This window comes from Setaria viridis, chromosome 1 (assembly GCF_005286985.2).
Source record: "Setaria viridis chromosome 1, Setaria_viridis_v4.0, whole genome shotgun sequence".
NCBI classification, from domain to species: domain Eukaryota; kingdom Viridiplantae; phylum Streptophyta; class Magnoliopsida; order Poales; family Poaceae; genus Setaria; species Setaria viridis.
The window spans coordinates 36,615,317-36,626,801 of record NC_048263.2 but is presented as its reverse complement, the minus strand read 5'-3'; the positions used below and the strand labels follow the sequence as shown (position 1 = coordinate 36,626,801).

General features: G+C 52.5%; 2 protein-coding genes across 2 annotated transcripts; both read left to right on the top strand.

Annotated features, from left to right (window-relative positions):
* Positions 1 to 303: 303 nt before the first annotated feature.
* Positions 304 to 1,811, top strand: LOC117844910 (MYB-like transcription factor ODO1). The gene is made up of 2 exons (XM_034725761.2): positions 304 to 734; positions 878 to 1,811. The coding sequence occupies exons 1-2, from the start codon at positions 602 to 604 to the stop codon at positions 1,519 to 1,521; spliced, it is 777 nt and encodes a 258-aa protein (XP_034581652.1). The 5' UTR covers positions 304 to 601; the 3' UTR covers positions 1,522 to 1,811.
* Positions 1,812 to 7,840: 6,029 nt separating this feature from the next.
* On the top strand, positions 7,841 to 10,759 carry LOC117836978 (ADP-ribosylation factor-like protein 8c). The gene is made up of 6 exons (XM_034716510.2): positions 7,841 to 8,130; positions 8,932 to 9,013; positions 9,100 to 9,132; positions 9,214 to 9,335; positions 10,016 to 10,177; positions 10,425 to 10,759. The coding sequence occupies exons 1-6, from the start codon at positions 8,093 to 8,095 to the stop codon at positions 10,540 to 10,542; spliced, it is 555 nt and encodes a 184-aa protein (XP_034572401.1). The 5' UTR covers positions 7,841 to 8,092; the 3' UTR covers positions 10,543 to 10,759.
* The last annotated feature ends 726 nt before the right edge of the window (positions 10,760 to 11,485 follow it).

Genomic DNA, 11,485 nt, shown 5'->3' with positions numbered 1-11,485 from the left:
GTCAACTCCTACCATGCAAAAACCTGTCAGGATGTTGTTATACTCATGATCTCTGAGTATGACTGACGCTGTGTTCCTCCAGCATCAAAGGGTCCTTTCTCTACAACGCTGCCACGGCGATTTGCCCCGTTTCCTTTTCTTACACTTACCCACTGGGCTTCTGGTACATGCTTGGTCAGGTTCGTTCAACCAAGCCCCCTCTAGCTAGTAGCATGTCGTGGTCGTCGGCCCAGTGCACCGTGCACGCATCGGATCGCCGTCGCAGGCAGGCGAAGCCAGGGCAGCGTTCGTCTGCGCCTGCGCTGAGGTCACAGGCCACAGGCCAGTCAGAGACGGGCTCACACGTGCGGGTCACCCCGCCCCCGCTCCCCGCCACGCGCGGCCCTTTCCACTTCGGGCCGCACCTATTAATCCCCCTGCGCCGCGCCTCCCCTCCAAATTAAGGCTGCTGCTGCCGCCGCTCTCGCTCTCTTCCACTCCTGGCCGCGGCCGGCGTTGCTGAGAGCTGAGACCTCTGACTTCACACTAGAGTGAGTTAAGAGAGAGCGCGCGCAAGTCAACCGCTTCTCGTTTCTGTATCCACGGTGTGTGTGAGAGAGAGATGGGCAGGCAGCCGTGCTGCGAGAAGGTCGGTCTCAAGAAGGGACCATGGACGGCGGAGGAGGACCAGAAGCTGGTCGCCTTCCTCCTCTCCCACGGCCATTGCTGCTGGCGGCTCGTCCCCAAGCTCGCAGGTGCGGTGCTCGATCGCGAGATCACTCACTGCCGATTCTGTCTCCTACTTTCCTTCCAGGAGCTCGCTACTCCGACATGCAGAATGTTAGATGTCGATGGCAATTCAGCATCCTGACATAGCTTCGATCTCCTCTCTCATCAGGGCTGCTGAGGTGCGGGAAGAGCTGCCGGCTGAGGTGGACCAACTACCTGCGGCCGGACCTCAAGCGGGGCCTCCTCTCGGAGGAGGAGGAGGCGCTGGTCATCGACCTCCACGCGCAGCTCGGCAACCGGTGGTCCAAGATCGCAGCGCGGCTCCCTGGGCGGACGGACAACGAGATCAAGAACCACTGGAACACCCACATCAAGAAGAAGCTCAAGAGGATGGGCATCGACCCCGTCACCCACCGCCCGCTCTCTCCGGCGGCGCAGGCGAGCGATCCCCCGCACGTGCGGGAAGAGCCCAAGCAGGCGCTGTCGTCGTCGCATGGGCCTGCCGCCGGCGCCGAGGACGAGGAGGCGCCGGCGAGCGCCGAGCCGCTGCAGGGCGCGATGTCCCCGGCCTCCACGGCAGCCGCCGTGTCGCCGTCCTGCTCCTCCTCGTCCGCCGCCTCGGCCTCCGTCGCGACCCCCGGCGCGGACGTGGCGGCCTGGCCCGACCCCATCGACCTCTTCCAGGTGGATGGCATCATGGACATGGACTGGGCAGGCATCCTGTCCGGTTGCGGCGACGACGGCGCCGGCGTAGACGTCGACCTGTTCGACCATTACCCCGGCGATGGCTTCGACCAACAAGTCTGGATGTGATGCCGATACTAGGATGCTGCTGATTGGTAGGACTTAGAAACTGTCGTGGTTCGTGATCATCTCTGTTCTTGCATGTCATGTGTTTCTCTCCTTTCAATTCTTCTTTTCTTTTTTTTTTGGTTTCTTGGGTGAATTCAAGTTCATCCTGTCATCCATGTCCATGCATGCATGATTGCTTATGAGGAGAGAAACCGAGTGCGTGATTCGTGAAAAAAAAGACGGAGAAAGATAGAGTGATTGCATCTGATGGCTAGAGCGAGACAGTAAAATTCTGATGTACAGTTCAGGAATGTGAAGTTTCTGATGTGGAATGCTACCTTTCATGGTACTAACTTCAAGTACAGTTTGGACAGGACAATGGCAAAAACACAAATTCATTGCACAGACCCCCAACCAAACCAAATGTCTTGGTATGACGACTGCTGCAGAGACTCTTCCGTACCAGAAATTCATTGCACAGAGCTTTGGCTCGGTAATCCTGAATGCACATGGAGTCCTTCGAAATCGTCCTTGAAAACCCTTTTCATTTTGTGATGTCTGAACAAACCTTTATCTGTTGACCAAACATTCCACTGTACTCGATCGGTTGACCCCTCAAGCAAATTAAAAAAAATCTATTTGACATTTCAAGGTAGATCCTAGCCAGCTGTAAGGTCTGAGCTAGTAATATATTGGTGTAAAGTAAGGAAAAAGCACAAGGTGGGCATGAACTTGGCTCCCTTGAACTTTTCAATCTTAAATCAACAATGCAATGATGCTAAGAAAGAAAGAACAGCATAAAGACCAACAACAGACAACAGTCCAGGCAATGTGTAGCACACGACTATAACAAAAGCATCATAGCACTTGATCAAGATACATGAAGTGTTGTATATATCACTCCTTCAAATCATTATATCATTGTTAAAAAAGAACTGCAAACACAAAAAAGAAAAAAAACTCTTGGTTCAGTAATACAGACTATACAGTAGTAGCACCAAGCACATACTACGAGGTAGCACACGCATGCATCAGTGTTGAGTGAAGTGCTGTTCCATCAGCCGCTGTCAGCACCGGTAGGTGCCCGGTCGCCGGGCGGGACGTCTGGCTCGCGGGGGTACGCTACATGCTACACCCTGCCTGCCTGAGTGCCTGATGTGCCCGAAGCCGATGGCTCGGGCGGCGCGACAGGGAGCTTTGCCGAAAGCGACGCGGCCGTCCGTTCCATCGTCCTCTGCAAAAGCGAGCTGCCCGGCCCGCGCATTTGCTGCTGGCCGGCCACAAACACACCTCACCTGTAATCGCCGAGCCGCGCGAATGTTTCGCCCGGACCCGTCTCGTCCCTCCCACGGCGTGACCTCAGCATCGCGTAATCGCTGCGTCACCGGTTTATTTGCGCTTCGGATTAGCCTGTGATAGTTCGGGGTGCACGGGAGCACGACACGTCAGCCCAGCTTTTTGGGAACAGGCTTCGGTGACACGTACGTGTACGTACCGTATGCACATCATGCGCCACTGTTGCTCATTATACCTCTCGAGTCGAGCATGCATGAGCATGAACGTCTCGTATTATCTGTAAAGAGGTCGTAATCGAAGAGCAGGCCACATGATAATTCGTATCCAAATCCCTGCAAAAACAAAAGCCACACAAATCAGTGCGACCTGACCTCTACTACGCTCTACGGCCAGGATCAGTACGCGCCGCAGGCTACCATGATGCCGGCAAAATCGTTGCATCCCATCATGCGGTGCAGCAGAGCACGCCTGCCCGCTGCCGCAGCCGCGACGGATCGGAGTCGGCCGCGGCCTGACCCGGCCGCGGCCGGCGACGAGAGGCCGGCAGAGCTCCCAGGTGTCATCGCACGGCGGCCGCGCGCGCGTGTGGCGCCCTCCACTCCACTCCACCACCACTTCATTTTTTTCCGGTCCGTCGCGGAAAAGGGCCCGGCCGATCGTGCCGGGATGACCCAATGACGGTGGCTTTTCCGGCCGGGGCGCCGGCAAAGGCGAGGGGGATGTGTCAGGCGCCCGCAATGATGGGACAACGAACTCGGATCTCGCCGTGCCCGGGCTGGCTCCTGGACGGGACCCCGCGCTAGGCTTCATTCTCTCGTATCGTCGTGTGGTAATGGGTGGATTGCTGCCAGTCTGCCACACAACACAAGGCATGGACGGGTAACGGGTTCTGAGTGGAAGCGTGCGCTGTTGCATGCGTTCGCGGCCATTCCCTTCCCTGCATGCGCTGCGGCCGTCTTTGGTGGGGCGGTGGCCCGGCCGCGCGACGCTGATGGTCCGACCGGCAAATCTAGCGGTTCTACTATTCTACTCCTGGCAGATGGAGTGGTTAGCCCCCACGGTCGACTCGTAGCGCCTAGCTGCTGCTGCTTAAAAAAATAAGCCAAAGATCAAGGAATCGATAAACAAAAAGATCGTCCCTGCAGTGCAAGCGTGCACTCGAGCCTTTTGAGTATAAAATGTGAATATATTTGCAGGCCCCAACCGATCGACGGCCGGGCCGCTCAGCGGCCTGTTCGCTTTAGCTTATAAGTCGGCTGAAAAGCTGAAACAGCTGATTTGTTGTGAGAGGAAAATACTGTTTGGTGGCTGATAAGCCGGCTGAATAAGCTGCAGCGAACAGGTCCCAGATCACTGGGTGGTCAGATCGGGTCAGTGATGCCAACGGCCGGGCCCGGGACGGGATCTTCTTTCACCTGAGCCGTCCACCACCACCAGGCACCACACCACATTGCGGTGCCCGCCTGCCCGGTCACGCGCACAGGTGCGTTTCATTCGTTCGCGGAGGGTTTTCCAGCGAACCACCGGGGGCACTGTGGTCGACGGATGTGACTGACGAGTTGGGTTTGGTAGCAGGAGGGGAGCGCCAGATGGAGCCGGCGCGTGGAATCTCGGCGGAGCAGCTCGCTCGACGTGACAGGAGATCCCGATCGGCGATCGATCACAGCACTCAAGCACTGTGCTCTCGATACCGCCGGCTGCAAAAGGCGGCAAGGCGCCCTATCGGGCGGAGCCAAGCGGCAGGCAGCATCATGATGCCATGGCTCCGCTCCGGGTAGTGGGTTTAGGTGGATGAGATCTGCCGGCCCCGTGCTCCATTCCCGATTATTAACTACCTTATCCTCCCTACCAGCCTAGCTAGCCAGCATTCCCATTCCATATTTCCATGCATGCTCTCGATGGATCGTGCCACCGATCTCGCCCGTCCCGTCCCCTTCCCTTTTCCCCACTATCATTTCGTCCCGTTTCGTTTCATTACACGGATTCCGGGCGGCCAGCCTGCTAGCTATTCGTACTAGTAGTAGCTTCTTCGAGGGGCTTCGATGCCGTGCGCGCCCTTCTGGCCGCGCTGCTGGGGCCTGGTCGCCTGGCCTACACGCTGAGGCCGGATCGAGTGCGGATGCCAATGCCAGCGCCGTGCATGCCCATAGAGGCCATGGCTAGGGCGCCATGCCAACGCGACGCGCGGCGACCGCGATGCGCACGACGACGACATGTGCACCATGCACGTCCGGAACCGTGTGCGCCTCGAGCAAATGAAGTTAACTGGACAGGAGAGCGCGCGAATCAGTCCGACGTACGTGGCCGGCTGGCCGCAGAGAACAGCAGCCGATCGAACAGGGGTGCGAGTGCGACGGGCCGGTCGATGAGGACGAAGAGAACGAATGCTACGAGATAGAACTCTCTATTTGATACTGGAAAAACTACTTGTTCTTTTTTTCTCTCAAAAAATTTTCGTTCTCTATTTGATACCGAATTCAACTTTCATTCCTCGCACGATACTGTTAGATTTTCCATCCGAGAACAGTTAAATACCCTGCAAAAAGACAATTTTACCCCTGTAGGTCCCACCACTCTTCATTCTCCAACTCCAGCTCCCGTACGGCGTGTTCCTCCTCTCCCCCAGCTACAGCTGACTCTCTTTCTTCCCCCCTTCCCTCTCATCTCGGCCTCGGCCTCCCGATCCCCGGCGCTGCCTCCACGCAACCGGCGGCGCCCACCATGGCCTACTTGGGTGGCGGCGAGATGTCGACGGTGAACGCCATTCTCGCGGAGGCGGTGGACCTGATCGCACTCGAGCAGATCGCCAAGCTAAACACCGCTCACGTTGCCGACAACTCCGCCCTCCCCTCCAGCCTTGAGTCCTGCTTCCGCAAGCTCAAGTCCCTCCTCGCCGCCCCTTCGCTGCCGCACCAGTCAGGAGCCTCGATCGCAGTGTCACCGCGCCGCACCCTACCCTGCTCGACCCGCCGCGACCGCACCCTCCACATGAGCAGCCGCTCGCGTTGGCCCCGGTGGCCCAAGACGAGCATCCACCGGGAGACGCGGCGGCGACGGAGGTGGTCGAGAAGAAGGGCGACTCCTCGCCGCCACTGCCGTAGCAGCCAATGCGTCCACCGGCCACCGTCCCCGCGGCTCACGACGACGACGAGGACGAGGACTTGGAGAGGCTGTTTGGGTCAGGACGGCGGGGCCGGCCGATGCTACGGGAGCGGAACAGGGGGCGGGACGACGGCGGCGACGGTTCTCCCTCACCACCACCACCACGCCAGGTGTTCTGCTTCGGATTCTCCCCAGGAAGCCCCTATAGAGGACGCCGAGAAAGGAACGAGAGGAGAAAGGAGGAGAGGAGGAACACGTCGTACGGGAGCTGGAGTTGGAGAAGGGAAGAGAAGAGGGAGAAGGGTGGTGGGACCCACATGGGTAAAATCATCTTTTCGCAGAGCATTTAACGGTTCTCGAATGGAAAATCCAACAGAGTGTTGTATAAGGAATGAAACTTGAACTTGGTGTCAAGTAGAGAACGAAAATTTTTGAAGCTCAGGGAACGACTGAATTCCATCAAGGTAAATAGTTATAATGAGCTGGTAAACTTGACGATCACGTAGGAGGATTGTATCTTGCCTCATCAGGTAGATAAAAAGAGGGAGGCTCCAATGGCCTCAGCTAGTGCCCCGGGCCCAAAATTTTGGCTGGTTCCAAACACTTCACCCCGAGTTCTTCAAAGAACTCCTCAGCCTATCTCATATCAATTATCAAATAGGGAATTCTCTAATGCCCGCACGCCGATCCCGTGCGCGTGCACTTGAGCTACGTGGGATGCGGAAGCAGGTCTTCCGGCTGGGGCGCGCGGACGACGTCAACCGGCGGCGAGGATTGGATGGATTTCGTCGACGCCACACAGCAGACAGATTCACAGAACGCTCGTTTGTTGCAAGAACAGAAGGCCGAAGGACACGCATACAACAAAAGCTGGGCTGCATCGATCGGCCCACACACAGATAGGCGGAGCATCCTCGTCATGGCCATTTGCAGCCCAATGGTGTCGTGATGATGTGAATGGGGGTTTGTCGAGGTAAACCACAAAACAAGTCCAATCTACTAGTTATGTGCACGGCGACTAAAAGCATCTCCAAAGATGCTGATACGCCTAGCATCAGCTAGGAGACTTGCTGAAGAAACGGCACCGGTGCCTTCAGCCTAACGCGCATCCCTGGCTCATATTTCAGGTTCAACCTCAACTCATTTCTTTTAGAAACGATACGAGTCCTCCAACTTACGATAGCAGCAGGATCACACACAAGACATGCTACAACTAGAATTTGGATATGCCTTCCATACAAAGAGGCAACATGCAATAAATTATTTAGCGACCCTTAATCCCTCACCAGCGTCCTCCTCGTCGTCGTCGTCGACGACCTCGATCTCGATCTCGATCTCAGCGTACACGTGATCCTCTTACTGCCTGAGGATCCTGTCGTGTTCTTCACGCTCAGCCCTTAGCCTAGCGGCCCAGCTTTCTTGTACCTCGACGAACCGCAGGTCCAGGCACGGAGGGAAGGTTTGGAAGGGCGGGGGAAGTGGGAGTTCCGCTATGCACTCGACGGATGCCTTGTCCAACCTCATCGTCACCTTCTTCCTCCTCTTCCTGCCTCCCGCCTTGGAATCGCGGCGGCGGCCATCCTCCTCCGGCCCGAAAGGGAACCGAGACTCGCGGAGCACGGGATCCCGCAGGCGCAGCGCCTTCTTCGTTTCCTCCTTCGGGCCGGCGCGCGCTTTCTCCTCGTCGAGCTTGGATCCTGCGGCATCAAACGGGCACGCTCCTTCTCCGCCTCCTCTGATCCGGCGTGCGACTCCATGTCGCGGAACCGAACCGGCCGAGCTCTAGGTCTGGATTGCGAGGTGGCGACGGTGGCGGCTGCTACTGCCTTGGACACGTTCCCACCGTTGGATTTATATTTTATCCGTCCATCGCAACTTGAACCCGAAGAAAGAAAACCACAAGAATCCACGGCCGATACGATGACGTCCAAACAGACCCACTTGGCCTGGCCATCTCCGGATCTCCCTTCCCGGGACGCTACGCCACGCCACGCGCCTAGGCCAGCCTGAGCCAGCCGCGCGCGGCCGCCCCGCCTTCGATTTGCTTCCCACCGCCCGCGACACGTCGTCTCCTAGTCGCGCAGGCGCAGCATCGAATCCAGCTCGTCCCCTTCCCCGCGCCGCAGCCGCGGATTCCCCCTCGGGAGAGAGATCCGGCCCTTGGCGCGCGCGGTCGATCGCCGGAGACAGCGGCATGGGGCTCTGGGACTCGCTCCTCAACTGGCTCCGAAGGTTCGTGCTCCCGGACTCTCCCCCTCTCTCTCCCGCCGTCTGCCCTTTTCGCTCCAATTCGTTTGGTGGAAATCCCGCCCGTTTGTTGGCTCCACAACCTAGGGTGTTTCGATTGGGGGGCAGAACCACGAGTTCTCTTAGATTGGGGATTACTGTGCGGCGAGATTATGCGGCTTCATTGCGAATTGAAGTGGGTCGTGTGCTCTCCGCAGTTAGATCCAGGCTATTAGTTAACACAAGCATTCGTTAATTGCTTTTGCGTACTAACCTAGATAGATTTTGCTGCGGTCAGTATAGTTAGAAGGCTGAAGAGTGAAGATCATTAGTTGGAGTACGGGATGAAAAATATCATATTCAACTGTCTGAAAGAAGTTTAAATTCCATATTTCGGAAGGACTGCCTACAATCTGCATGTGTGAATGGGGACTTTCATTGTTAGGATGGTTCTGAACAATCTGTGTCCTGCTCTTGAGAAAGTGCTTACTTCGTCCAGCTTATATTTGGTGAATCTTAGTTTTCAAATTGCCTCGTAGCCAGCTGGTCAGCTTGAGACCATTTTTCGTTGCCCTGTGTACTCTTGGCATTCTGCTTGTGTTATATGGGATTACCTATGGTTTTGAATATTGTTGGCAAAGTTCTTACTAAAGTTACAGTCTTAAATCTTAACTCCGAGCTAACTCAGCTAGTCTGAGATTAGTAGGCATGCCAGCCTTAGCTATCGAGTAGCATTTTGTTGGCTTTGAAGCAGTACATATTAAATCATTACAATCCTACCCACAGCAGTAATGTTCTCGTTTTCAGCTTGTTTTTTAAGCAGGAGATGGAACTCTCCTTGGTTGGCCTACAGAATGCTGGGAAGACATCTCTAGTCAATGCTGTTGCTGTATGCATCTACTCACCCGACTTAAGATATATTATCATGTTTGCTGTGATGTTTTAATTTTAACTCATGGCTGCTGTGCTTCTCAGACTGGTGGCTACAGCGAGGACATGATTCCAACCGTATGTACACCACTTCTTTATGATATCCTGAATAATATTTTGGTTATCTAAGTGATCCAAAATGCTCACCTCTTAAAACAGGTAGGCTTTAATATGCGGAAAGTTACCAAGGGCAATGTCACAATTAAACTTTGGGATCTTGGTGGGCAACGGAGATTCCGGACTATGTGGGAGCGCTACTGCCGAGGAGTTTCTGCCATTCTGTAATTCCTTCTCTTCTTAGATATTTCATATTCTGTACATTGTATATTCAATTCGGTGATAATAAGATAGGATCATAACATACGACAAATAACTTCCATTGGAGCACGTTTGCTGTTTTCTCATTTTACAAAAATAGTCAAACCATCTGCTAGTAGCGGAGCATTGTCTATGTTTATCCATGTAGCAAAGAGATATTAAAGTGGGTAACTGCATGATATGTAGATGATGTTTTTTCATGGCCAGTCAAAAAATGTGTGCTGCATTCTGTTTACCGCTATAGGCTATACATGTTGAAGGATCATGGTTTTTAAGTTGGAAACTGACACATACTGGAGCATCGCCAGTTATGCTGCTTTACAAATGGGGTTTTATTGCAGTGAGTCGTTAATGTATCACTGTATTGACTTTTGATTGATGCTTTTATCAAAATAAAGGATAAAGGAACCCAATTACATTTACAGAGCCATATCCTCTAATGCATATATTTGTTTTACTTTTTTTAGCCTATATTTGTTTTACTTGAATAGGCAGATACCTTTGAAAATGTAACCATGTTGTTTGTTCCTATCTTTACCATGTTCTCTTGTGTGTGTGTGTTACACAGGTATTTTTCAGTTCTCTAGCCTAACTAGCTAGCACGGATGGATAATGATTTGTTAATCTTGTGATTTAATTGCAGATATGTGGTGGATGCTGCGGATCGGGATAGTGTCCCAATAGCGAAAAGTGAATTGCATGATCTGCTGATGAAACAGTCTTTAGCTGGGATTCCCTTGCTTGTCCTTGGCAACAAAATTGACAAGTCAGAAGCGCTTTCTAAGCAGGCTTTGGTTGACCAACTGTGAGTTTAATCTTGTTCCAGATGGGCTTACCTTATTCATCATTCTTCTTTCTTTCTACTCCCTCTGTCCCAAATTACTATTCGGTTTGGCTTTTCTAGGTACATACCTTTTACTACGTATCTAGACATAATATATATCTAGTTGCATAGTAAAAGCTATGTACCTAAAAAAGTCAAAATGAACAGTAATTTGGGACGGAGGGAGTACATGATATTTTAGCTGAAGTGCTCTTTTTCTTTGTTTCAGTGGATTAGAATCAATACAGGATCGTGAAGTTTGTTGCTACATGATCTCCTGTAAGGATTCTGTGAACATAGACGTTGTCATTGACTGGCTTATCAAGCACTCTAGAACAGCAAAGTAGCTTCTGTGTGTTTATATCACTTTATGCACGGTGATTTGAGTCTTCCTGTGAATCACCTCCTGTTTCCTGGTCCAGTTGTTCAAAGCGACCACCTTGTAATCTATGATCTCTTTGGTTTCAGACAAACAGTATGGTGTCTAGTACTTGAACATCTCAACCTTTGCACTCCTTTGTAAATACCTTTGAATATTTTATTATTCTTTATTGTGGGCGTTTAGTGTTTTTTTCTTGTTGCCGTCTCGCGTACCAGACCAGCCTAATTTGGAGGCAAAGATTTCCTTGATGCGCGGTGATTTGAGTCTTCCTGTGAATCACCACTTCCTGTTTCCTGGTCCAGTTGTTAAAAGCGACCACCTTGCGATCTCTGCTCCTCTTTGGTTTCACAGACAAACAATATGGTGTCTAGTACTTGAACATCTCAACCTTTGCACTCCTTTGTAAACACCTTTGACTATTTTATTATTCTTTATTGTGGGTGTTTAGTGTTTTTTTCTTGTTGGCGTCTCGCGTACCAGACCAGCCTAATTTGGAGGCATAGATTTCTTTATCAATTATGGAAGAGTGAAAGTTCATCTCCTAATCTCTCAAAACATTGTTTGTTACAAAATTTTGTTATGTTTTTTTTTAAGTAGTATATAAACTGTCACTAGTTCTATTACCTTTTTTTTTCCAGAACACCTTCTGAGTCTGACTATATATCAGGACGCAGGAAGTGATTCAGCAGATCCTATAATTCCGAATGTACAGATCACCTTGATGCAAGACTCAAAACCTTGACAGTGCGAACCATTCGAAGTCAGGCAATTGACCGGATGTTTACAGTCTGCGATGCAATTTTATCGTACACCGAACGGAACTGGTTTGCAAGACTGTAACAGTGCAAGGCATTACAGAATTTACTAGCATTCCATCACCAAACACATAGGTCATGTTTAGTTGCCCA

Bases quoted from the DNA above. Each gene is read 5' to 3' on its own strand.
- LOC117844910 (XM_034725761.2), top strand. From the start codon at position 602: ATGGGCAGGCAGCCGTGCTGCGAGAAGGTCGGTCTCAAGAAGGGACCA. The intron at 735-877 runs GTGCGGTGCTCG...CTCTCTCATCAG, and splicing joins GCTCGTCCCCAAGCTCGCAG to GGCTGCTGAGGTGCGGGAAG.
- LOC117836978 (XM_034716510.2), top strand. From the start codon at position 8,093: ATGGGGCTCTGGGACTCGCTCCTCAACTGGCTCCGAAG. The intron at 9,133-9,213 runs GTATGTACACCA...CTCTTAAAACAG, and splicing joins GCGAGGACATGATTCCAACC to GTAGGCTTTAATATGCGGAA. The intron at 9,336-10,015 runs GTAATTCCTTCT...ATTTAATTGCAG, and splicing joins CGAGGAGTTTCTGCCATTCT to ATATGTGGTGGATGCTGCGG.